The 27,847-nt window shown below is 45.2% G+C and overlaps 1 protein-coding gene across 5 annotated transcripts in view; it reads right to left on the reverse strand.

The window, feature by feature from the left end:
• Positions 1 to 19,414, reverse strand: part of CHCHD5 (coiled-coil-helix-coiled-coil-helix domain containing 5) — a 66,784-nt gene extending 47,370 nt beyond the window's left edge. For 2 of the 5 annotated variants that reach the window (XM_070379489.1, XM_070379488.1), the window contains exons 1-3: positions 19,009 to 19,413; positions 17,317 to 17,457; positions 17,069 to 17,234 (exon numbers count right to left, since the gene is read on the reverse strand). In XM_070379489.1, coding sequence (XP_070235590.1) covers positions 17,069 to 17,234; positions 17,317 to 17,457; positions 19,009 to 19,010 — 309 coding nt within the window. In that variant the 5' untranslated portion in view covers positions 19,011 to 19,413. Of the gene's footprint in view, positions 1 to 13,143; positions 13,323 to 17,068; positions 17,235 to 17,316; positions 17,458 to 19,008 lie in introns of those variants that run through there. The other 3 variants (XM_014476448.2, XM_005889984.3, XM_070379487.1) reach the window with 3 other exon arrangements.
• Positions 19,415 to 27,847: the final 8,433 nt, after the last annotated feature.

Below are 27,847 nucleotides of genomic sequence, written 5' to 3' on the forward strand. Positions count from 1 at the left end.
AAGACAAAATATCACATGATATCACATATGTAGATCTTTAAAAATGATACAAATAAACTTATTTACAAAACAGAAATAGACTCACAGACATAGAAAACAAATTTATGGTTACCAAAGGGAAAAGTGGGGGAGAGGGAGGGATAAATTAGAGGTTTAGGATTAACATATACATATACATATACTGCTGCTGCTGCTGCGTCGCTTCAGTTGTGTCCAACACTGTGCGAGCCCAAAGACGGCAGCCCACCAGGCTCCCCTGTCCCTGGGATTCTCCAGGCAAGAACACTGGAGTGGGTTGCCATTTCCTTCTCCAATGCATGAAAGTGAAAAACGAAAGTGAAGTCGTTCAGTTGTGTCCGACTCTTAGCGACCCCATGGACTGCAGCCCGCCAGGCTCCTCCGTCCATGGGATTTTCCAGGCAAGAGTACTGGAGTGGGGTGCCACTGCCTTACAATGTTGTATTATTTTCAGGAGTACAGCAAAGTGATTCAATTATATAAGAGTATTTCAGATTCTTTTCTGTCTCAGGGTATCACAAGTTATTGAATATAGTTCCCAGTACTACACAGTAGGTCCTTGTAACAACTATTGAACTATATTCAATATATTGAACTATGTTCAACTATTGAACTATATTCAATAACTTGTGATGCCCTGAGACAGAAAAGAATCTGAAACATTCTTATATAATTGAATCACTTTGCTGTACTCCTGAAAATAATACAACATTGTAAATCAAGTATACTTCAATAAAAATTGTTTATTTTGAAAAAAATGTATAATATTAATAATTTAGCATTTCTATAAAAAAAGAAGATCAAAATACACATACAGGGACTTCCCTGGTGGTCCAGTGGCTAAGACTCCAAGCTTTCCATGCAGGGGGACTAGGTTTTGATTCCTAGTCAGGGAACTAGATCCTAAATACTGCAACTAAGACCCAACACAGCCAAACAAATATATTTTAAAAATACACATACATACATGTGGGAATGTGCATTTACTGGTGTATACCTAAGATGCCTCTTGAAAGATACACAAGAAACTGGTAGCATACGTTTCCTCTAAGGAAATGAACTTGATGAAGCAAGGGTTAAAGGGAGATTTTTCAGTAGATAGCTTTTTCTACCCTTCAAGTTTTTGTATTATGTGTATTTAAAATTAATATGTAAATATTCTTCTTGAGATCATACTATAATTATAGTACAATTTGCATTTTATTGGACATCTTTTCAGATAACAATATAAGGAGATCTCTCTTCTTTTTTATTTATTAATTTATTTTTGGTCATGCTACATGGCATGTGGGATGTGAGTTCCCTGACCACAGATGGAATCTGTGCCCCCTGCAATGGAAGTGCAGAGTGTTAACCACTGGACCACTGGGGAAGTCCCTGTCTTTGTTTTTAAATTATATGCATCCCATTTTTTGTCCAATGTTTTCAAGTTTTTATTATTGTGAATTAGATTTCAAGATGTGTTCTTGTACATTCACATGTGTACACTCATGATTTTTTTCCCCCCATTTTTGGCTGTATTGCACAGCATGTGGGATCGATCTTAGTTCTCTGACCAGGGACTGAACCCACATCTCCTGCATCGGAAGCACAGAGAATTAACCACTGGACCACCAGGTAAGTCTGTGTATACTCAAGATTCTGTAGCATAAATGCTTACAAATGGAACAAGATACTTCCACATTGCTTTCCAGAAAGGCTGTTCCAGGCCACACACCTCTCCCTTCCACACCAGTGTGTTCCTAGTACTGTACCTATTCTATAGCCCTGTGCATTGTCCACAAATTGTGCAGGGTACCTTTGTGGCAAAGACAATACTGAGTGCTCACTTGCTTTGCCTCCAGGACAGACAAGTAGGCCACATTTCCCTGCATCCCTTACCATGAGGTGAGGCTGAGTCCTGGTTAGTGGCAGTAAAGATATACACCAGCACTTGCACATCTGGCTTCTAAAAACCCTCCCCGTGATCAAGTTCCTCTCTCTCTCTCTTCCTTCATCTGCCTGACCTGTGCAGAAGTTCAAGTGAGGAGCTCTCCGAGCCCAAGGGCATTAGGTTGAGCAGAGAAATAAACTTTTACCAGGGGACTTCCCTGGTGGTCCAGCGGTTAAGCCTCCACACTTCCAATCAGGAGTCCCAGGTGGGATCCTTGGTCAGGGAACTAGATCCCACATACTACAACTAAAAGTTCACATATCACAACAAAGAACGCTGCAACTAAGACCTGCTGTAGCCAAATAAATAAATAAAAATGATTATTTAAAAAGGGATTATGGATACATTAATGTTTAAAAAAGAATTTTACCATCTCTCATTGTTGTCCCCTCCCCTCTCTCTTTCCTGGGAGTGGATCCCATGCCCTGGACCTGGAACCAAGTCTTTGCTCAAATGTGAACTTCTCAGAGGGTATTCCCCACCACCTGACCTAGCACAGCCTCCTGCCCCCTGCCCTATATATCTGAGCAACTTTGAGGGACATGGCTGTCTTCTGAGGTAAGCTGATAATTGCACCTCCAATGATCCTTTTTCCCTAGATGATGGTGCAACCTTGAAAAACCGGCTGGAGCCATTTAGAGCAGAGGTGAGGGAGAACAGTGGTCAAACACTGGGCCCTGAGACTTCAGCTCACCACTCCACCACCACTCTGGGGCCCTGTGCCTCACCAGGACAATGCTGGCCATATTTCTCAGGCTGAAGTCCTTAGAGTAGTCTCTGAAGCCCTGCACCATCTGGGCATCCTATTCCTGAACAAAGGAGGTGATCAAAGGGTGGTGATCACCTCCTTCATTTATTCTAAAATATTTATTGAGGGACTTCCCTGATGGTCCAGTGGTTAGGGCTCCAAGCTTCCATAGAAGAGGTCACCAGTTCCATATTGGTTAGGGCATGCGAGACTCCACAGGCCTTGCAGTGTGGCCAAAATTAAAATTAAATATATATATATATATATATATATATATATGAGAAGGCAATGGCACCCCACTTCAGTACTCTTGCCTGAAACTCCCATGGATGAAGGAGCCTAGTGGGCTGCAGTCCATGGGGTCGCTGGGAGTTGGACACAACTGAGCGACTTCACTTTCACTTTTCACTTTCATGCATTGGAGAAGGAAATGGCAACCCACTCCAGTGTTCTTGCCTGGAGAGTCTCAGGGACAGGGGAGCCTGGTGGGCTGCTGTCCATGGGGTCGCACAGAGTCGGATATGACTAAAGCGACTTAGCAGCAGCAGCAGCATATATGTATGTATATGTGTATATATATATTTAATTTTAATTTTGGCCACACTGCAAGGCCTGTGGAGTCTCGCATGCCCTAACCAATATGGAACTGGTGACGCAAGGAGATCCAACCAGTCCATTCTGAAGGACATCAGCCCTGGGATTTCTTTGGAAGGAATGATGCTGAAGCTGAAACTCCAGTCCTTTGGCCACCTCATGCGAAGAGTTGACTCATTGGAAAAGACTCTGATGCTGGGAGGGATTGGGGGCAGGAGGAGAAGGGGACGACAAAGGATGAGATGGCTGGATGACATCACTGACTCGATGGACGTGAGTCTCAGTGAATTGTGGGAGTTGGTGATGGGCAGGGAGGCCTGGCGTGCTGCGATTCATGGGGTCGCAAAGAGTCGGACATGACTGAGCGATGGATCTGATCTGATCTGATGGGTTTTTCTGGTGGTCCAGTGCTTAAAAATCCACCTGCAATGCAGGGGACACAGGTTTGATTCCTGGTCTGAGAAGATCCCATATGCTGCAGGGCAACTAAGTCCATGCACTGCAACTACTGAGCCTATGAGCTGCAGTTACTGAAGCCTGAGTGCCTAAAGCCTGTGCTTTAGACAAGAGAAGTCACTGCAATGAGAAGCCGGAGCACCGCAACTAGAGAGTAGTCCCTGCTCTCAGCAACTAGAGAAAGTCTCTTGCAGCAACAAAGATCCAGCACAGCTAAAAACAAATAAATATTAAAAAAAAAAAAAAAAAAACACCAAAATATCTACTGAGGATCTACCAGACATTATTCTCAAACCTTTCGATATACCAGTGAACAGATAAGACAAAGATTCCTTCCTGTTCAAGTGGGAGAGACAGAGAATACGCAATAACACTAATAAGTAAGGTAGGTGAAGAGGTAATAGGGCTTCTCCATTGGCTCAGCAGTAAAGAATCTGTCTGCTACTCAGAAGACATAAGAGATGTGAGTTCAATCCCTGGGTTGGGAAGATCGCTTGGAGGAGAAAATGGCAAACCCCTCCAGTATTCTTGCCTGGGAAATCCCATGGGCAGAGGCGCCTGGAGTGCTATGGTCCAAAGAATTGGACACAACTGAAGCAACTGAGCACACGCACACACATGCACAAACACATGAAGAGGTGATAAAGGGAAAAGAGCTGGTTATCTGAAGCACAAGGCAAGAGGTGGTGTCCATGCTAAGTAGGGTGGTAAGAAGGTGACATTTGAGAAGAGACTTAGAGGTGACAGTCATGTGTTTCTCTGTGAAGGTTCCCAGCAAAACAATGAAGTAAAGGCCCTGAGGCAGGGCCACGCCTAGAGCGGTCCAAGAGCAGGAAAGAGACCTTGTGGCTGGGAACTTGGCAGGAAATGAGGTCAGGAGTGAGTGAGGAGAAGGGTGCCCAGATGGCCCAGGGCTTCGGAGGCTACTCTGTGGATTTTGGTTTTTGCTCTGAGATGATGTACATTTGCAGTTTTAGATGGAGAGGTGACAGATATTCTGACTTACATGTTTAAACGATCCCCTTTGGGGACTTCTCTGGCAGTCCAGTGGTTAAGACTTCCAATGCAGGGGCCACAGGTTAGGTCCCTGGTTGGGGGACTAAGACCCTGCATGCCGCATGGCACAGCCAAAAAATGTAAACAATAAAAGGATCCCTCTGGCCATTGTATTAAGAACATACTCAGGGTAGGAGGAAGGAGAAACTGGAGTAGAAGGGACAAGGAAATCCAGCTTTGAGGGATGGTGGCTCTGCTGGATTTGGGAACAGGAGATGCTGAGAGGTAGTGGGATTGTGGATATATTTTGAGGAAGGAGTCCATAAGATTTCCAAACACATTGGATACTGGGTGTGAGAGAAAAGCAGGGTCAAGGAGGCTCCCAAGGCCTTTGACCTGAGTGGCTGGAAGAATGGATCTGCCTGATTTAGGAAAAGCAGGAGTGGAGCAGTTTTAGGAGCAGAGCCAAAGGTTCAGCTCTGAACACTGTAATACTGAGATGTTAAGACATAAAACAGAAACATGGGTAGGCAATGGATAAGCAAGTCTGGAGTTTCAGAGAGATGCCTGAGTGCAGACTGCCCCCTGAAGTGGAAGCACGGAGACCTAACCACTGGACCACAACCAAATTCCCTGCCACTGTTGCTGTTGCTATTTCTCCCCCAATCTATAATTTGTGACTCAGAGTAATGAATCCTCCTTTGCTGCCTCACTCTAATGCAGCTTCAATGTGTAACTTCAGTACACTGCAGTTGCATGTGAACAGTTTGTCTTTGCAGATTAACTGTTGTGCTTTGCACTGGGACAGTGATGGTTTAATTTTTAACATTGTGAATATAGTGACTTTGTTTCCTAGGAGTTAGGATAATGAAAATGAGAATGATTATAATACCAATGCCATGGACTTCCCTGGTGGTCCAGTGTTTAAGACTCCTCTCTTCCACTGCAGGGAGCGTGGGGTCAATCCCTGATCCAGGAACTAAGATCCCGTGTGCTGCACAGCATAGCCAAAACAAACAAACAAACAAACCAACAATGCCAGCATGATCCAAATAGCACCTAAAATACAGACTAAATGTTTATGTGGGCTTCTGAGGTGGCTCAGTGGTAAAGAATCCACCTACCAACACAGGAGACACAGGTTCAATCCCTGGTTTGGGAAGATTCTCTGGAGAAGGAAATGGCAACCCATTCATTCCAGTATTCTTGTCTGGGGAATCCCATGGACAGAGGAGCCTGGGGGGCTACAGTCCACGGGATCACAAAGTGTCGGACGTGACTGAGCACGATGCACAAATGGAAGGACACATATAACTGAATTAGGAAAGTGAGTAATCAAAATAGATCAGACTGTACACTGTACAGAAAAGAGTCTGGGATTGCACATGGTGGAAAAGAGTATCTGAAAGCACATGTGGAAATTGAAACTCACAAGTTCAGGATGAGATAGGCAAGTTCTTCTAAATCTAGCAAAAGTGCATTGGTTTTTCTCCCCAAAAGACACCAAAGCTCAGCTGAAAACAGCAGCCACTGAATTGACACAAACAAGCACAGTTAGTGCATTGTTCCCTTGGCTGTTCTATGAAACTGAGAAGAATTACATTTCCTCATTCAGATACTGCAACTAAAATATCTTGTGGGCGAACAAAAGGGGAAATGCTAGAGCATAACAGATGTGTTGGATCCTTACAGTGCAAAACTGATTCCAGCAGCTCTCCCCAATGATCCCACGTTGCACACAGACTCGGCCAAGGCATGGCAGCCACAGCAAATGCTCCCCTACTGATTAGATTCTTTGATTTGAAAACTGGAGTTTCAAATAATCTCTTAAATTTCTACCAAGGTTGCCTTGAAATTGCAGAAGACAAAAGATTGCTGATCTCTTATTTAAATACAAACTGGTGGTGGTGGTTTGGTTGCTAAGTCAGGTCCAGCTCTTGTGACCCCATGGACTATAGCTCACTAGGCTCCTCTGTCCATGGGATGCTCCAAGCAAGAATACTGGAGTGGGTTGCCATTTCCTCCTTCAGGGGATCTTCCCAAGCCAGGGATCGAACCCAGTTTCCTGCACTGCAGGTGGATTCTTTACCAACTGAGCTACCAAGACTTTGTTTATTTATCTGCATATTTGGCAGAAAATGCAATTGTAAATTTTGGCAAATCCCATTCAGTGTATAAACTCTTTACCAAAGAAAATGAAAAGATGTTAACCTGCTAAGCATCCTGGACATATTTTGCTAAAAAGAGATGTGATTACTTCCCTGTGATATTGAGGATTTCATAATGCACAATTTTGTCATTTTGCCACTTCCTCAAAATGTTAAGAATTAAATGAGAATTTTTTTTTTTTTTTTTACTTTTCTATTACATAAAATTCACTTTGCCTCGAAACTCTACTCTCAACAGGCCCACATCACACTGATTCCTTGTGTCAGGCCAATGTGATGACATCAAGCTAAACATTCTCTCAACAAAAGCTTTGAAAATGGAATCTTGAGGATTCTGTTTTACCAATAAATGAAAGAAAACAAGACACCCTGAAGACTACAGGCAGTTTACAGAATTATTACTGGAAAAGGAAACAGAAAAAGCAAAAACTATTAAATACTGTACCATCAGACAGGAAGAAATAGGTCATTATTCTGTATAGGTTATACATCTACTTTAAAAAAATATTTACTTTTGGCTGTGCTGGGTCTTCGTTGCTGTACATGGGGGCTACTCTTCGTTGTTATGCCATGGCTTCTCTTATTGCGGGGCACAGGGGCTTCAGTAGCTGTGGTGCATGGGCTTAGCTGCCCTGCAGCATGATGGATTTTCCTGAACCAGGGATCAAATTCGTATCCCCTGCCTTCGCATGACAATTCTTATCCACTGTGCCATGAGGCAGGTCCTATATCTACTTCAATTAGTACTATTTTATTTGCCGTCTTCTTTTTTAAAGTCTCGCATTTCTATATGCTGAGAACATACATGCTTCCCTGGACCAGGTTTCCTGTGGCTTGCACACTGCCAGGAACAGACTCTTTGGAGTTGCTCTTTTTCTTCATTTTTCCCATCTGCATTTCCCCCTTTTCCTTGCCAGCACCTCACACTGCTGCATCACAGTTACTACTTTATCCTCAATGTTGTCTTACTGGGAAGTCAGAGATTTTGCCTTGGGGCTATCTACCCATGCTTGGCAGCCAGCACAGGCCAGAGACGGTGTCCAGGCCTTGGCCCTTGGGAGACTCAGGAGGGTGGGTTCCCCTTATTGCACAAACTTGTCTATGTTCTTGACACTTTATTACTGCTTAATGCTTTTTAGAGTGACACCCTTTCCTTTTGACTGGTTGAACTGACACACCTTGCATCCCATAATTTCTGGCCCATCAGAGGAGGAGGAAAGGATGTTAAGTTATTTGAATCTGACCTTATTTCTATGTCACCACCTCACTGGTAAATATTCACTGTGTTAAAAAGAAATACTATCGTGGGCTTCCCTGGTGGCTCAGTGATAAAGAATCTGCCTGTCAATGCAGGATACACGGGTCCGATCCCTGATCCGGGAAGATCCCACGTTGTGGCGCAATTAAGCCCGTGTGCCACAACTATGGAGCCTGTGCTCTAGAGCCTGAGAGCCTCAACTATTGAATCCACATGCTGCAACTACTGAAGTCCGAGTGCTCTAGAGCCCATACTCCGAAACAAGAGAAGCCTGTTCACCACAACTAGAGAGTATCCCCCGACTCACTGCAACTAGAGAATACCCACACAGCAACGAAGACCCAGCACAGCCAAAAATACAGTTAAAAATATATATTGTGACACTCATAGGCTCCCAGAATCTGCAAATTCTGTTTTATCAGGGGCTTCAGAATAGGGTCAAAAACTTTCAGAACCTTATTTCCAAATTAGTGTCATAAAATGTAGTCCATCAAAAATTAGGAATTCCACCAAAGCAGTGGTTCTTGATTGCATATTGAAATCAATTTTGAAATTGGTATTTAGGGACTTTCCTGGCAGTCCAGTGGTTAAGACTCCAGGCTTTCAATGCTTGCGGTATGGGTTTGATCCCTGGTTGGGGAACTAAAATCCCACATGCCTTGAAGCCAAAAAAATAAAAGAAAAAGAAAAAAAATCAATGTCTGGGTCTTTCCCCAAGAGATTCTGATTAAACTGGTCTAGGATGTGGCAACAGAACTTTTTTGAAAAGCAGCACATTTTATGATAAAAGCTAGCTTGCTTTCCTTCAAGACTGTCCATTTCTTGAGAGATCTGGCTTCTATTTGCACACATTCTGCCTGAAAGTTTTTGATGGTATAAATGAGGTATTTATCCTTTGAAGATAAATGCTGACTAAACTGTTTATTATCATTCACATAGTGAATGATTATCAACTAAGTATGTTCAGTGACAAGTACAAAATGCTCAGTTCAACCATCAAAGATGAAAATAATGATCCTTGAAGATGCTGCTCATTGAAGATGCTGCTTCCTGGTTCACATACTCCTACCTCATCACCTTCACACTTCGACTGGAATTCTGCCTCCTCAGAATTCTGAGCGTTGTCAGCTCACTCAACCATTTCAGCATCCATGCCTGCCCTTCCCCACTCTTCCCAGTTCTTACCCACTTCATGCCCACCATTTCTCATTGGCCTCCTGGGTTGACTATAGCTGTTCCTTGTGAACTGAGTCAAGCATTTTGAAGGCATTCTTACTATCTCAATACTCCCACCAACAGTGGCTGTAGTGTGATGTGGTGATGGCATCAGGAGTGACAGGCAGCAAAAGTGGTCAGGATACTGGTGGCTGCTGATGAGGCAGCCATGAGACAGGAACAATAGCAGCTGTGGCCACAGAAGTGAATGGTCACAAGGTGGAGACCACTGAAGAGAACTCAGTGGGTGAAGCAGCCAAGACAGCAGCTCTTTGGTGGAGAACTTTCTACAGAGCTCACCCCAACCAAGTGTGTGGCAAGCAGGAAGTGGCAGGAAATTAAAAACCCAACCCTTGGGACTTCGCTGGTGGCCCAGTGGTTTAAGACTCCACACTTCATTGCAGGAGCCATGGGTTCCACCCGATTGGGGGAACTAAGATTCCGCAGGTCAAACTAAGATAAAAATAAAAACAAAGCCCATCTCCTTAGTTCAGTTCAGTCGCTCAGTCGTGTCCGACTTTTTGCGACCCCATGAATTGCAGCACGCCAGGCCTCCCTGTCCATCACCAACTCCCGGAGTTCACTCAGACTCACGTCCATCCCCTTAAGCAGCCCTCAATCAAATAAATGGTGGGGGTCAGTGTACAGACACCCTCACCACTCGAGTGGGAAACCTATTTCCACCGCTTCCCAGATTTCCAAGAGGATGAAGCTGTTGTCCACGGTGGTAACTTGCTTGCTAATGCACCTCTGATGAGCTGCCTTCCCATCCCTGTTTCATTTCCCATACTCCTTTCAGTGCTTTCTGGGATCATATCCCAAATCCTTGTCCCAAAGTTTGTTTCTGGGGGAATCCAAGCTAAGCTAATGCATCATGAACCCAGGATTATGATTCAAGCACATATGGCACATAACAAAAACAGACCATATGCCAAGCCATAAAGTCTCAACATCTTTCCAAAGACTGAAATCATATAAAATGTGTTCCCAGCTCAACTGCAATTAGACAAGGTATCTAGAAAAATCTCTGTATGTTTAGAAATTTAAAAACATAATTTTAAACATGTAAGTGATCTGAGATCAGTGAAAAAAGCAAAATAGCTGTGCTTTGAGGAAAGTTAAGTGTGTATATTAGAAAATGGAAAAGGCTGAAAATCAGTGAGCTAAACATTTAAAAAGTAGAAAACAAAATCAAATCCAAGAAAAAAAGGATTTAACAATAAAGAAGAGATTTAAATTAAAAACAAATATAGAAAGTGGGCAGCAACAAACCCAAGAGTAGATTCTGTGAAAAGATTAATAATAGATACATTCCTGTCAGGACTGACAAAGAAAAAAAGGAAGAGGGCACAAATAACCAACATCAGAAATGAGAAAGGGGACGTCCCTGGTAGTGCAGGGGTTAAGACTTTGCCTTCCAGCGCAGGGGATATGGGTTCAACCCACACTTAGTGGGTTCCAGCTGCATCTTGGCTAAACAGAAGCAATATTGTAACAATTACTTTAAAAATGGTCCACATCAAAAAAAAAAAAAATCTTACCCAGAGCCCAGGTGGGAACTAAGATCCAATGGCCAGGCAGTGTAGCCAAAAAAAAAAAAAAGGAAATGAAAAGGGGCCTTTTGTTACAGATTTGATTAGACCTTAAAAAGATAATGAGGATATTAAAAACAAATTAATAACAATTTAAAAATTCAGATCATGTGAAAAATTCCTAGAAAATATATTTTACCCAAACAGACACAGGAATAGAAACTGTGAAGTTTCTGTGGGCAAATATAGGCAAAAATTATTTGCAGGCAAATGCCATCAAGAGGCAGTCTTCCTTCTCCCTGCGCCTTTAACCTGGGTTGGCCTCATGACTCATTTGACTAATAGAATGTGGTAAAGGCGGGAACTTTTTTTTTGCTCTCTTGGACCCCTGAATAAAAGTAAAGTGTTAGTTGCTTAGTCGTTTTCAACTCTTTCCAACCCAATGGATTGTAGCCCACCAGACTCCTCCATCCATGGGATTTTCCAGGAAAGAATACTGGAGTGGGTTGCCATCTCCTTCTCCAGGAACCCTGAGACCCACCTATTAGGAAGCTGGTCCAGCCTGTTAAAAGAGAGGCCCCTTAGAGATATTCTAAAACAGTCTCCACCTCCACGTTGTTCGTTCTTACCACTTCTTTTAGTCACTTGGAGAGAACCCCACAGCAGCTTACTCAAGTAGAGAGGGCTAAGCTGAAAACATACACAGAAATCTGAGGGCTCAACCCACAGCCCAGGGAAACTGAAGCTGGGCACAGAGAGCCACCGAGACCCACACCACCCTTTCAGGAACCACAGGAAGGGAGAACAATTCACTCTCCACTACCTGGGTTTTCTTGTCTGGGTCTCATGGCGTCAACCTTGGCTGCATAGGACTTCCACCCTGGCTCCTAAGCGAACTAACAACGCCCTTTGTTTTAGGAATCAAATCCCCTGGAGAGACTCCCGGCTCATTTTTCCAAGCCAGAGTGCAAGCTTTAGGATCTGGTCAGCACTGCGACATGAGTCCCCTCAAAAGAGGAACAACTTATCTGAATAGTGAAGCTGGGTGCAGGCTCTGGACTTGCTCTCTCCTGCACACCTGCCCATCCACCCTCTGCCCTTTAGGACTTGCCTCTGCAGGAAGATGGATCAACCAACTGTGCCAGTGGAGGCTGTGATCCTGAAAATAAAGACGAAGAAGCTGCAGTAGCCACAGCTGGCACCTACCCATCCCCTGAGCATACTCATCCTGTGTGCTGAAGGCTGCTCACTTCATTCCCTGCTGCCCTCTGCTCAGGGTTCTTCTGCTGGTGGGAGGGCACCTGGCTACATACAGGGCAATCAACGCCTGTGGAAACATCCCTCAATGTCAGATAGGGAGCTGGTGTACATACATCCTGAATTCCTTGCCCCTGGGAAGGGGAAACTGAGGGATGTTCTTTGCTGTCTCCCAGAAGTCCCAGGTGGGACAGAGCCTCAGGAATAATTGGCTTGATGATGCACCTTCCTCTCTGTCTACTCCCTACTGGTGTTCCTGGAATCACGCCCCCCAAATACTACCTGCATTCAAATTCTCTCTGTTAGACCCTTCGTTGTTGTTAATAGCTCAGTCGAATTTTAACTCTTTTGAGACTCAACGGACTGTAGCCTACCAGGCTCCTCTGTCCATCGGATTTTCCAGGCAAGAATACTGGAGTTGGGTTGCCATTTCCTTCTCCAAGGAATCTTCCTGACCCAGGGACTGAACCAGCGTCTCCTACATTGGCAGGATTCTTTACCACTGAGCCACCAAGGAAACCAGGGTTAAACCCTGGAAGGATGGAAACCATGACAGAAGAGAAGTCCAGGGCGGCAAACCCTAAGCCACATCCTTCAATGCAGATGTTTTCAATACAAAAGCAAGTATTTTCACCTACACTGCCTCATGCCCCGTGTCTATCACCCAGCTGGTTCTGAATTCAGGCGGCAAGGAGGTCTGTTATTTATTGCCCCCAAAGCCTCAAGGAAACACTCAGTGAAGACTTGGTAAATGCTAGAGCTAAAGGGAGAGAGAGCTCTTCTCCACATCCATGCAGCAGGAACCAGGAAACGGATGTTGGCAGAGCTAAGGACAGAAGAGGGGTCGTCTTAACCCTGGTGAACAGTTGGCATGGCTTGGCTGGTGCCCCAAGACCCCTTTGGTACACTCGGTTAAGGTGGGGAAATGGGACCCCCTCAGGTGCTGAAGGCAGGACTCAAGCCTGGTATACAGTCTTTATACAGTCTTTATTGTGAATCTTGATGTCCAGGGAAGCCAGGCCCACATCCAGGGCCCTCAGCACTCCACCTGGCCATTCTTCAGGGGAGGGGACATCCTGTGGCCAATCACTCATGTCCAGTTTTCCTACAATCCGAAGGGTCCTCAGGAGGCAGGAAGTGGGTGTGCCTGAGGAAAAAAACACATCAGAGTCTACCAGCACCTCTTGTGTGCCTGGCTGGCCCTGGGACCATGCTGGGGAGACTGTGTAGACACAGCAGAGGCTGCCCTGGCAGAGCTCAGACTGGAGGGAAAGGGCATCAGGTGATGACCTCAGCTGTCTTCATGTGAACACCTCGGGAGCAGGGGATTGTCACTACTGGGGTCAGAAATGCAGCGCTCTGTTGGGTTTACAGAGGACCTGCTGTGTACATACAGGATTGTGACAGGTTCCAGGGACCCAGCAGTGGACACAGACACACATCTCTGACTCTAGGGAGGGACAGATAACAAGTGAACAAAAATTCGTTAGCTGATAAATCCCATGAAGAAAACTACGGACTTCCCTGGTGGTCCAGTGGTTAAGAGTCTGCACTCCCAGCTTCCACTGCAGGGGGTACGGGTTAGATCCCGAGTCAGGGAACTAAGATTCCACATGCCTCTCAGACAAGAAAAACAGAAAAAGGAAAGGAAAGACAAAATAACTACATCAGGGTGAAGAGGAGAGGTGTGTGGTGTGTGTGTATGGTGGTACAAGTAGTACTTTATGCGGTCAGCTAAGCTAATACGAGATGTCTTTATACTATGTTACACTAAATGAGCCTGTGCGTTTGCTATTTTGGAGACCAGAGGATACAGGAGGCCTGAATCTCAATGCCCCCCTCAAAGAGGAAAAGCTAAAATTGGGATGTTAAAACAGGGAAAGAGAGGACACTGAGGAGGAGCTGGGTGTGGGGTTAATTACTTTGAGTGCACTGGAGAACCACCTGGCTTTAAAGGAGCAGATGTGACCCAATTTCTGTTTTTAAAAGCTCCTCTGGATATCGCTTATGTGTGGAATCTAAAAAATGGTACAAATGAACTTATTTACAGAACAGAAATAGACTCACAGATGTAGAAAACAAACTTACAGTTACTAAGAGAAAAGGGGAAGTGGGGGATAAATTGAAATAAAACAGATTGTGTGTGTGTGTGTATATATATATACACACACATATATACACATACACGAAAAAATCAGTGATAGTCCATAGACTGGCTCCTCTGTCCATGGAATTCTCCAGCTAAGGCTTTTGGAGTGGGTTGCCATTCCCTCCTCCAGGGGATCTTTTCAACCAGGGATTGAACCTCTGTCTGTGTCTCCTGCATTGCAGGCAGATTCTTTACTGTCTGAGCCACTAGGGAAGCCTATATATATATATATATATATATATATATATATATATATTCATATTGATATAGAACAGATAACCTACTGCATAGCACAAAGAACTCTGTTCAATACTCTATGATGACCTATATGAGAAAAGAATCTAAAAAAGAGTGGATATATTAATGTATAACAGATTTACTTTGCTGCACAGCAGAAACTAACATAACACTGTAAATCAATTATACTTTAATAATAATTTAAAAAACAAATAAATAAAAAGCTTGTTTGGCTTCAAGGGGAGAGTAGACTTGAGGACCAGGGCAGGGGTGACCACAGGAAGACAAGGGTGAGGCTTGGTTGCCCACTCAGGGAGGGGAGGGAGGGAGGGAGGAACTGGCCCTGAGATGGGAAGATGAGGTCTTTCCCAATAACTTGAAAGAAACGTCACCAACATATGATTAACAGTACTCTTGCCTGGAAAATCCCATGGGTGGAGGAGCCTGGTAGGCTGTAGTCCATGGAGTTGCTAAGAGTCAGACATGACTGAGGGACTTCACTTTCACTTTTCACTTTCATGCACTGGAGAAGGAAATGGCAACCCACTCCTGTGTTCTTGCCTGGAGAATCCCGGGGATGGGGAAGCCTGGTGGGCTGCCGTCGATGGGGTTGCACAGAGTTGGACACGACTGAAGCGACTTAGAAGCAGTAGCAGCAGCAGCAGTATAAATAGTATGCAATCCTTAATGAATATTTTTTGGAAAGAATTAAGTCTGTCTCACAGATGACTCAATTGGGATTTGAACTCATCTCTGCCTTATGAAAAAAACCCACTGACTACAGGATCTGGTATAAGGGCAGCTCCCTAGTCTTTAGCCAAGAACTCCTCTGAAACTGGCAATAGGAAGAAAGCAGTTACAAGGGGAAAAATATAAGCCATAGTGGAAGGAGCTCAGGGATCCTGGGAGCAGGGAGATAGGCCACAAGGGGAGGTTTCCTGAGGGAGGGGACATCTAAGCTGGAAATGGAATGAGTCAGATGGAGTAGGAAAGGGCAGTCCAGGCAGAAATAGTGAGACAGAAGCTTAGCAGCAGGCAAGTTTAATGGGCATTTGAATAACTGCACGTTCTCTGGGGTGGGAACGCAGGGCTTGAGGAGGATATGGGGAGTGGGAAGGTCAGAGGCCACATCCTGCAGGGCCCTGGAGGCTGTCCCAGAGTCGGGGAAGAGGGTAGACCAGACCTGGTCAACATAAGCACCATGAAAAAGTTTCTTTTTTTCATTTTATTACTGAAGTGTAATTGCTTTACAATGTTGTGTTAGTTTCTGTTATACAACAAAGTGAATCAGCTATATATATACCTATATGCCCTTCTTCTTGAGCCTCCTTCCCACTTCCCCATGAAAAGGTTTCTAAATAAAGCAGTACATTATCAGATTTCCTCTGGAATCACCCTGGGACCATCACAGAGAATGGATTGAAAGAGCTAAGACAGAGCATGGAGGCCCAAGAGCTTCTCTTCTGGGCTGGAGAAGAGAAGATGGCGCCCCAAGAACTGAGAGAGGGGGGCAAATGAAGGGGGATTGAGAGGGAACTGGTGAAAGATCTGACTTTCACCTTCAGAGCTCACAGTACAGTGGAGGACAGTAAATATCTAAACCAGCATTTCTCAACTTTTCTTTTTTTAAAATTACTGCCTCCCCGCCCCAAGGAGTCTTTTTGAACATTCCAAAAAAACCAAAAACTGCACCCATCCATGACATTTTAATACCATAGATATATTGTGCATCTGCTTATGTACTTTTTACATTAAAACCAGTTATGATTTTTTTTTTTTTTGCCCCATCCCTGCAGAGCTGAGAGGCAGTGAGGAGGAGAGAGGGGACGTGGGTAAGGGAGGAGGCAGATCGGGTCAGCCTGGAAAAGAACACAGAGAACCAGCAGAAAGCTGGGATTCTGTTCTCAATGTGGATCAGAAGCTGCTGAAGAACTTTAGACAAAGATGTAATGTGATCAGTTTTCAGTTCCTAAATGTTATCTCTGGCCACTGCATGGAGACAAAGTAAGAGGGGGGGCTTCCCTGATGGTTCAGTGGTTGAGAAACTGCCTTGCAATGCGAGGAACACCAGCTTGATCCCTGATCCAGGAAGATGCAACAAAGCCTGTGGGCCACAACTACTGAGCCTGTGCTCTAGAGCCTGGGAGCCACAACTACTGAGCCCATGCGCTGCAACTACTGAAGTCCGAACATCTAGAGCCTGTGCTCTGCAACAAGGCAACAAGAGAAGCAACCACCACAGCCAAAACCTCAAAAAAAAAAAAAAAAATCTTTAGAAAGGTAAGAGGGGATTCAGGGAGACCAGGGAGAAGGCTGAGGCAGGTCTCCTGGTGGTGGAGGTGGCTGGACTAAAGCAGGGGCTATGGAAGGGGTGAGAGAGGACTGTGTCCCGATGTCCTGGGGTCAGGATACATGGTGAAGCTCTGTGTGGGGCTGAGGGTGACTCCCTGGTCTTTGAGCAACCAGAAGGATGACAGGGTGGGATGAACTGCTGAGCCCCATCTTACCTCCAAGGTGGAGGGTCTATGTGTCGGCTGTACCTGCTCTGCACACTGCAGGAATCGGCGCACATGCTCCGCACAGTTGCCCATGGCGGCCTCATTCTGTCGAAGACATTCCTCAAAGGCCTTGAAAGGCTCCGAACAGGCCTGGCGGATCTGACGGATGATTGGGCTGCGGGACGCAGGGTATTTCAAGCCAGGGAGACTTCCACTCCGCTGCCCACCCCCACTGTCCCGTACTTGCCCACACTCACTGGGCGGATGTGCACTGGGCAATGCTCATCTTAAGGTGGTGACAGTCTCGCTGCCATGACTCCGGTTTGGCTGCCACACACTGGCCATACTGCTCCAGCTCCCGGCCGCAGTAGCGAGCAGTGATCTCCAGGGCCGCCTGCCTGTGGGACATGATACACTAGGAACAGTCCAGGCAGAAGGCAAGAAAGGGAGCACTCAGGGGCAGGCACTTGGCCCATTTTGTTCACGGCTGTACCCCCAGTGCATATAGCAGTGTTCAGTATATTGAGTGTTCAAAAATCATTTGTTGAATGAAGGAAAGTGTATGTGTGTACCATCCCATTTTAGATACTTTAGAAGACAAGCTATTTATGGCTCTTGTTTTTTAAAAGCATCTGCTTATACCAATGCATCCAATGAAAAGATTAAGACACGACAGAACAACTGAAAAAACTGCCTATACTTTTACTGTTCAAGTATTCATATTTGTACACTGCTTTTAGCTATTACCATTAGGAAAGAAAAACCAAGATCATTTCTAAACCTAAACTAAAATTTAAAATTCTGTTCTTAAAGACTTTCAGAAAAGAAACAACACTACATGTTCTTACTGTCACATCAAAAAGATGGTTCTGCTTGTTTGTGACCTTTCCTACGTTAATAAACAATAAACAAGAAACGCTTTTTTAAAAAGGGAGGTAGTTCTGATCAGAGTCAGGAGTGGGACTGGGGTCTTGGGTAAGTCTGAAAGTTTGAAGAATCCTGGAAAAGGGCCAGGGAGTAGAGAATTAAGCATGAGCCTTGGGGATTGTGGAGCAGGCTGGAAGCTTCTGGGGAGATAGTGAAGGCCCTGGAAAAAAAAGTCTGATTATCTAAGGCAGGTTTTAAGGTTCCTGGAAGAAGGGTCTTGGGAGTCCCAGCATGCAGAAAAGTCTTAGGGCCTTAGGACTAACACCTAGAATTCTCTGAGAGAACCTGGGAGCCCTAAATGAGTTTGAAGGCCCTAAAAGTGAGGTTTAGAGGTCCAAATGGGTGACCTCTTGGGTTCTGGGGAAGGGTCTCTTGACCAGAAGGTTTTAGAGATGAGGCCTGAAGACACGGGTACTGAAAGTGAGACCTGAAGCCCTGGTGCGTATTTGGAGGTTCTGGGGGAGGTCTCAGGGTCCTAGGAGCATGACCTGGAGGCCCTGGGTGAGGGCCGGGGCTCTGGGGTAAATCTGGAGGGTTCTACAATTGAGCTTTTCCCACCCTCAGGAACACAGTCTGGAAATCCAGAGAGAGATCAGAGGTGTGGGCCTTATAGGTGAAGTCTGAAGTACTGGACAGATCTGAAAAGTTCAACAGGTACAGTCAGATGATCCAGGGGGAGGAATATGGAGCTCTAGGGACAGGCTTATTAAAAGTCCTAGAGCTCCTGGGACAAGTTCGGAGTGGTAGGGATACAGGGTGAGTGACCAGACCTGGGGTTTCAGGGGCAAAGTTTGGGGTGTTAAGAGACTGGACCCAAAAGAGGAGTGGAATTTAAACGCTCAGAGAGGGCTCTGTGAACACGCAGAGAACTGGGGCCTGTGAAGGACAAAGATGAATCCTGAGGCTCGAATCTTCAGGGAACAGAGAAGTCAATCCTTCTCGGGGTCCTGGCCTAAGTCCAGAACACTGGGGAAGACGAGGAGTACGGGGGTAGGTACGGGGTAGGCGATCCAGCTACTCACATCCTGAGGCCGATGCTGGAGGAGGATCAATGAGGAAGAATAGTCCCGCCTTTTCCGATATCAAGTTGTCATGGCGGCGCCCGCCCAGCCTCCTTGACTCCTACTTTCGGTAGGAAATCCCCTTCCCAGCAGACCCAAAGAGTCATGGCGGCGCCCTGCGTAGCGGCTTCCGCCTCCGGCCGGCTGGGGTAGTTGATGCCCATCTGTTTCCGGCTTGCCCTGGCTGCGTGAGGAATTCCCTGGAAGTACTGGGAACTATCGCGGTACCTCCGCCATACTGGGAGTGCGATGCAGATTTGCCGGACGGCGGCACTTCGCCGTCGCCGATCGCTCTCTAAGCCTCCCGATTGGAGCTGGTGGCGAGCGGCTTCCGCTGCCGCGACCCCTCAACATGCTACTGTTCGCTGCTTGGTTGCGCTCTGTGGCTGCCTGCTGCTGAGTGCTCGGACGGGGAACCTGACCCCTGAAGCCGCGCTGCACCTTCGATCTGCGCATGCGCTCCTCCGCTGCTCCGGAGGCTGGTCCTGCGCGTGGCCGAGTGGGCGGGAAGGTGGAAGTCACTCCAAGAGCTGTACCGTGAAAGTCTCTTCTGAAACCTGAAAGTCTCCTTTACTCAAGCTGGGTTACCCAGGCCGTGACCGCTACCTGGGGCATACACTCTGAATCTAAGGACGGACGCTGAGTTTTCATCTCGGGTCCCTGTCACCATGGGGGAGTTAGTTCAGTTCAGTTCAGTCGCTCAGTCGTGTCCACCTCTTTGCGACCCCATGAGTCGCAGCACGCCAGGCCTCCCTGTCCATCACCAACTCCCGGAGTTCACTCAAGACTCCCGTCCATCGAGTCGGTGACACCATCCAGCCATCTCATCCTCTGTCGTCCCCTTTTCCTCCTGCCCCCAATACCTCCCAGCATCAGTCTTTTCCAGTGAGTCAACTCTTCTCATGAGGTGGCCAAAATACTGGAGTTTCAGCCCCAGCATCATTCCTTCCAAAGAACACCCAGGACTGATCTCCTTTAGAATGGACTGGTTGGATCTCCTTGCAGTCCAAGGGACTCTCAAGAGTCTTCTCCGACACCACACTTCAAAAGCATCAATTCTTCGGCGCTCAGCTTTCTTCACAGTCCAACTCTCACATCCATACATGACCACAGGAAAAACCATAGCTTTGACTAGACGGACCTTTGTTGGCAAAGTAATGTCTCTGCTTTTTAATATGCTATCTAGGTTGGTCATAACTTTCCTTCCAAGGAGTAAGCGTCTTTTAATTTCATGGCTGCAGTCACAATCTGCAGTGATTTTGGAGCCCAAAAAAATAAAGTCAGCCACCGTTTCCACTGTTTCCCCATCTATTTCCCATGAAGTGGTGGGACCGGATGCCATGATCTTCGTTTTCTGAATGTTGAGCTTTAAGCCAACTTTTTCACTCTCCTCTTTCACTTTCATCAAGAGGCTTTTAGTTCCTCTTCACTTTCTGCCATAAGGGTGGTGTCATCTGCATATCTGAGGTTATTGATATTTCCCCCGGCAGTCTCGATTCCAGCTTGTGCTTCTTCCAGTCCAGCGTTTCTCATGATGTACTCTGCATATAAGTTAATAAGCAGGGTGACAATATACAGCCTTGACATACTCCTTTTCCTATTTGGATCCAGTCTGTTGTTCCATGTCCAGTTCTAACTGTTGTTTCCTGACCTGCATATAGGTTTCTCAAGAGGCAGGTCAGGTGGTCTGGTATTCCCATCTTTCAGAATTTTCCAGTTTATTGTGATCCACACAATAAATGTCAATGTCTATGTCTATGTCAATGGCTTTGGCATAGAAAAGGCTTTGGCAAAGAAAGTAGGGAAAACCACTAGACCATTCAGGTATGACCTAAATCAAATCCCTTATGATTATACAGTGGAAGTGAGAAATAGATTTAAGGGACTAGATCTGAGAAATAGAGTGCCTGATGAACTATAGATGAAGGTTCCTGACATTGTACAGGAGACAGGGATCAAGACCATCCCCATGGAAAAGAAATGCCAAAAAGCAAAATGGCTGTCTGAGGAGGCCTTACAAATAGCTGTGAAAAGAAGAGAAGCAAAAAGCAAAGGAGAAAAGGAAAGATATAAGCATCTGAATGCAGAGTTCCAAAGAATAGCAAGAAGAGATAAGAAAGCCTTCCTCAGCAATCAATGCAAAGAAATACAGGAAAACAACAGAATGGAACAGACTAGAGATCTCTTCAAGAAAATTAAAGATACCAAGGGAACATTTCATGCAAAGATGGGTTCGATAAAGGACAGAAATGGTATGGACCTAACAGAAGCAGAAGATATTAAGAAGAGGTGGCAAGAATACACAGAAGAACTGTACAAAAAAGATCTTCATGACCAAGATAATCATGATGGTGTGATCACTCACCTAGAGCCAGACATCCTGGAATGTGAAGTCAAGTGAGCCTTAGAAAGCATCACTACGAACAAAGTTACATATGACTGGTGACTTAATTACTCATACCTGTGTAATGAATCCTCCATTAAAAACCCAAGAGGAAGAGGTTTGGAGAACTTGCAGGTTGATGAACACCTAAAAAGATTTGAGGAGGTGGTCTGGTGGAGAGTTTGGATGCTCCATGCCTTTTCCCCATATTTTGCCCTATTCCCCTCTTCCATCTGGCTGTTTCCAAGTGACATACTCAGTTATATCTTGGTCCAACAGCAAGTAAAATGTTTTCTGAGTTCTGTGAGCCTCTCTAGCAAATTCATTGAACACAAGGAGGGTTCTGTTGAAAACTCCCATCTTCTCTAGCCAGTTGGCCAGAAGTACAGGTTAGCACAGCCTGGGCTCAGGGTTGCCCCCTGAAGTGTACCTGCTTATGGGGGTGTGGGGCAGGGAGGGCAAAGGAAGGCAGCCTTGGAGGACCAACCCCTTAACCTGTGGAATCTGATGCTATCTCCCTGTAGAAAGGGAAATCCAGCCCCACCTGGTTAACAGAAACTGGTGACTAACAGAGATTCTTGAGCTTATCTTACAGCAGATAAGGAAACAGATTGCTAAAAAAAAGTTTATGTGTTTAGTGCACAGTGAGGCTAAAAAAACTGGACTCTGTGGGAGAGGGAGAGGGTGGGAAGATTTGGGAGAATGGCAATGAAACATGTAAAATATCATGTAGGAAACGAGTTGCCAGTCCAGGTTCGATGCATGATGCTGGATGCTTGGGGCTGGTGCACTGGGACGGCCCAGAGGGATGGTATGGGGAGGGAGGAGGGAGGAGGGTTTGGGATGGGGAACACATGTATACCTGTGGCGGATTCATTTTGATATTTGGCAAAACTAATACAATTATGTAAAGTTTAAAAATAAAATAAAATTAGAAAAAAAGAAAAAAAAAAAAAACCTGAAACCTGGAAGTTTGGAGCAGCGAAAGGTTTATTTCAGGGCCAAGCAAAGAGAATGGGTAGCTTGTATTCAAAAACCCCAAACCCTCCAACGTTTTTTTTTTTTTTTTGAGGGGGGGTGGTGGTGATTATAGACAATATAGGGTGAAGTCTGCAGGATGTGTGACTTTCTTATTTTTTGTGTGTGTTACTTTCTTCTGATTGAACCTTTGTTAGTTCCTGCTTTTGCCCTCCCCTTCTCCTTAGGTGGGAAGGCCGCGCCATACAGCTTGTGGGATTTTACTTCCCTGACCAGGCATTGAACCTGGGCACATGGCAGTGAAAGCGAGTCCTAACCGCCAGACCACCAGGGAATTTCTCTGCTTTTGTCCCTTCTTAAATAATCAATTACTTGAGTCTCTCTTCTGAAACTTGAGAGGGCAGGGAAACTAAGGTGGATTTTTTTTTTTTTTTTAAGGCAGGAGGTTGAGGAACCTGGAGGGGACTGCAACTGGGATAGCCCTGTAGGGTTCTGCTCAATTTCCTTAAGATTGGTTGAGACCACCAGCCCTGAAACTGGGCCTGCACAAGTGTTGGGTGAATGACTTTTTGACATCAGAGGGCTGGAAACTTCACCCTCAGATCCTGCTAATGCCTCCACCTTTGAGCAGGCATCTCATGAAGAAGCATGTAACTTGGATATCCTGTGCAGAACACCAGTTACCTCATCTTTTTCTCATCTCTGGCGGGCCACCCATCCCAGTGCCTAAGGCCACCCTGCTTCTTTATCCCATAAATATCCCAAGTCCCTTGCCTTTGGAGAGGCGGATCTGAGACATGTTCTGCCATCTCCTCACTTGGCTGCTCTGTGAATAAACTCCTTCTTTGTTGTAGACCCCTGGCTTGGTAACAGTAGGGTCAGAATTCAGTTGAATTATAGGCCACCCGGCTGGTGTCTGAAAAATTGGGTTCGTGGTGGAGACCTCCACTCATTGGAATTGCTGCAGAACTTTAGAGGACCTCCCGGAGATGGTACACTGAACAAAGATCTGAGACGGGGAGAGAGGGAGCCCCGGGAACAAGTGTCCCAGGAGAGAAAATGGCAAATGCAAAGGCCCTCACCTGAGGTTGGAACATGCAGGATCCATTCAAGGAGCAGGAGGATAGGGCAGTTTAGCTGGAGTACAGGGTGAATGATGAGGGAGGTCAAGGCACTACCAAAAGGCTGGATGCGTGTGGCCTTGGGGGCAGTTACCAGGACTCTGGCTTTTACACTGAGTGAGATGGTGTGTGGGGCTCTGGATTCTGTGTTTTCAGTAAGCTTCCCAAGGCAAATCTACCTGTAATATTGTTTGAGGATTCAATGAGAAGCCAGAGAGACAGAAAGGAAGCCCCTTCTTTAGGCCAATTTATCTAGAAGGGAGGTCCTAGTATTACTGCCCTCTGCTGAGCAATGTCCTAGAAGCAGAAACATTCAAAAACAGACACACAAAAACTACTCGCCCTTGAGATGGCACTAGTGGTAAAGTACCCACTTGCCAATGCAGGGAACATGAGAGACTCGGGTTTGATCCCTGGGTAGGAAAGATCCCCTGGAGGAGGAAATAGCAACCCACTCCAATATTCTTGCCTGGACAATCTCATGGACAGAGGAGCCTGGCAGGTTACAGCCCTTATGGTCGCAGAGAGTCAGACATCACTGAAGGGACTGAGTACACTCACTTGAATTAATTTGGGTTAAAAAGTACCTACTTACATATGCAAACCCCTCTGGGCAGCATTAATGATTACTCTCTTCTTGATAGTTTAGCTGAGAATAGCACTAAGAATTGGGAGAGGTTGAGAAGGGAGGAGGAATCAGCTGTTTGATTTTATGTGAGATTTGCACATTTCAGTGGGAAGGGAGGAGGGTGTGGTGAAAAGAAAGGCAAAGGGGAGCAGGTCGCCTGGAAGGGGATTGGCCAGGTGACTGGCCAGGGAGAGAGTGGCCTCCATTGGGCCCCTTCACCCCCTCTTCACTGATGCCAGTGTTAAACATACTGTCCCAAGGGAGATATCTAAATTTCACTCTTGGAGCCCATACTATCCAATGGCGTGTTCCGCCTGGCGTAGAGCTCAGTCCTTAGATTCCTGAGGCTGTTGAATGGTCAACCACAAACTGAGGAGACAGATACATATCCTCTCACAGTTCAAGCCCGAAGTTCAGAATCAGGGTGCTGGCAGGTTGATTCCTTCGGGAGACTGGGAAAATCTTCAGGCCTGTTTCCAGCTTCTGGTGGTTGCCGACAGTTCTTGGCTTTTCTCTACTAGTAGATACTCATTCAGCCTTCACTAACAACCTCCTCTGTCTCTGTGTCCTCTCCTCTTGTAAAGATACCAAGCCCCAAGCTCTAGGGGCCACGTTCACTCACAACCTTTGCCACAGGCTGCACTCTGTATGCTGCTGCTAAGTCACTTCAGTCGTGTCCGACTCTGTGCGACCCCAGAGACGGCAGCCCACTAGGCTCCCCCATCCCTGGGATTCTCCAGGCAAGAACACTGGAGTGGGTTGCCATTTCCTTCTCCAATGAATGAAAGTGAAAAGTGAAAGTGAAGTCACTCAGTAGTGTCAGACTGTTCGCAACCCCATGGACTGCAGCCCACCAGGCTCCTCCGTCCATGGGATTTTCCAGGCAAGAGCACCGGAGTGGGGTGTCATTGCCTTCTCCAGCACTCTGTATAACTGTCAGTAATTAACACTTGAAATTCAAAGGCTCTCCAGGACTGACTGGTGTGAGTGAAAGGGCAGTCTGTAGTCTGCTGGCTGGTTTCTTAGGCACACCTGCCTCCACATTTTAAATGCCAGTGCAGTGGTTTCCCCTCTAATCCTACACTGCTTCTCCTACACCACATGGCTGGGCTGGGGGTGCCAGACAGGTCCCAGAAGTGTGCTCATCCCATTGCTGCTGTTGTCATTGTAACATTTTCCCAGTGGGAGCAACCCTTACCATCAAGAGAATCACTCCTCACTGAAACGTGTTTTTATAATACATCACGCAGTACCAGTTACAACCACTAGGTGTGTTGGCAGGTCCGTGTTTCAAGGGCACAGTTGGGTGGACAGAGTCGGCAGGATTGTTACAGCAACACTATAACCTGAAGATGTGCCAAGAGTGGCAAGGGATAGGGACTTCCCTGGTGGTCCAGTTGCTAAAACTTGATTCCCAATGCAGGGGGCATGGATCCCATCCCAGGTCGGGGAACTAAAATCCACATGCTGCACAGCTTGATAAAAAGAGTGATGCAGGACCCCTAACAAATCTGGGTGAGGGTGAGAAGTCTAAGGCTGGATGTCCTCCAGTTGCCCAGACAAGTGGGGCTGTGGCGCTGCCCTGTGATACAGCCTTTTGTATCACAAGACAGATGGAATAAAAAGTGGCTTCTCATTAGGAACTTAGGTGAAAGTATTTTGACCGCCCGATGGATTGAAGGCTGAACCTATCCCGTGGATTTGTCTCCAAGTGGACTAGATCCGGAGGTCTGGCTTCTAGCAGCACCCAGGGATGGGTATCACCAGGAACCAAAATCTGCCATTCAATTGGGTATTTACTTCTTTGAGATACTCAAATTCTTTCATTATTTACCACTCCATTCATGGATATAAGTTACTTACTCAGTTTTAAGTTTAGCCCTATCCTCTCACTGAAGATATTTTTCTGCAAATTGCATAACATATAATTAAATCTTTTGAATGTATTTTTCCTTTAAGTAATTTTTTCATAATAAATTTTTATTAGAAGAAAATTTAATTAACAAACTTATACATTCAACATGGTCATGCCATTTTACACAAACATACAGTTACTGCTGCTAAGTCACTTCAGTTGTGTCCAACTCTGTGCGACCCCATAGACGGCAGCCCACCAGGCTCCCCCGTCCCTGGGATTCTCCAGGCAAGAACATGGAGTGGGTTGCCATTTCCTTCTCCTAAGTAATTTTTTGCTTGTTCATTAATTGAGATTATGTATTTATATATATATATATATATATATATATTATATATTTACACATGAGTTTCTCACACACACATAGACCTTGTATATACCTTCTTATCTGAGTAGATATATTCATTTGGGTTCACCAACACTCCATTCATAGAGACATAAAACATCATTCAACATGGCAGCTTGTTTCCATAGACACCCAGCAACCCATTCATAGGGAAGAAACCTTTCAGTCTTGTTTCTAAATCCTATTAACAGGGACAGTTACTTGTATTCTAATACTCCATATACATCACTTGTGTTCGCAAACACTTCATTCATGGATACAAACACGTCACTCATTCTGATTAGATACACTCGTCATTACACCAACATTCAATTCAGAGATAAGTAAGCAATCATTCAGCTATACTCTTGAGTAGATATATTCATTTCCATTTTAGCCACATTTTATTCCAGATTCATAGTATGTGTTATATAGATGTTTCCTTTCAGTAGACAGCTTTTTTTCCCCCCTTCTTTTTGGCTGCACTTTTTGTGGGACCTTAGTTCCATGACCAGGGATTGAAGCCAGGCTTCTTGCAGTGAAAGCACAGGGTCCTAACACATGAACCACTAGGGAATTCCTGACACCTTTTTTGTTTTCTACCAATATGCCATTTATACATATTTTCTATTGCTCACTTTTGTATATAAATCCTTCCTTTTAGTAGATACACTCATTTAGATTCACAAACTCTTCATTCATGGAGATATAAAAGATATATTCAATTATGTATATAGAAATTTCTTATGTTGAAATATTTTCTTCTATATTCTATTTTCCTATTATAGATACGTAGCATATAGCTGAGTTGGGTGTGTATAGTTGTTCCCACTCTACAGTAGTTTATTCTCAATGATACCAATCATTCTTGTATTCAGATATTTCCTGAGTAAATTGTTTTATACAAACTGTCCATTCATAGATATTAATATATATCATTCCATGTTGAATATAGCTCTTTTAGATACATTTTTGTTATAGTCACGTAAGTATAAAATTCAATTCTGAGTTATATCTTTTTATGTGTTTTAGCAACCATTCACTTATAGACATGTTATATACAGATTCAATTTTATCACTTCTTCAGTAAAGATTGGCTTCCCTGATAACTCAGTTGGTAAAGAATCCGCCTGCAATGCTGGAGACCTGGGTTGGGAAGATTCCCTGGGGAAGGGAAAGATTACCCATTCCAGTATTATGGCCTGGAGAATTCCATGGACTGTATAGTCCATGGGGTCACAAAGAGTCAGACATGACTGAGCAACTTTCACTTTCAATAAAGACATTGTTTTTTTGTTATACAAAGACCCAGTTTCTGGAGACACATATCAATCTTTTGAATAACTTTTTATGGAGTGATATATTAATTTGTGTTCTATCCATAGTCCATAGCATAGATGTCAAGTTCAGTGTTCTTACCATAAAAACACCAAAAAACAACCCAAAGGGA

This window comes from Bos mutus, chromosome 11, assembly GCF_027580195.1.
Source record: "Bos mutus isolate GX-2022 chromosome 11, NWIPB_WYAK_1.1, whole genome shotgun sequence".
NCBI classification, from domain to species: domain Eukaryota; kingdom Metazoa; phylum Chordata; class Mammalia; order Artiodactyla; family Bovidae; genus Bos; species Bos mutus.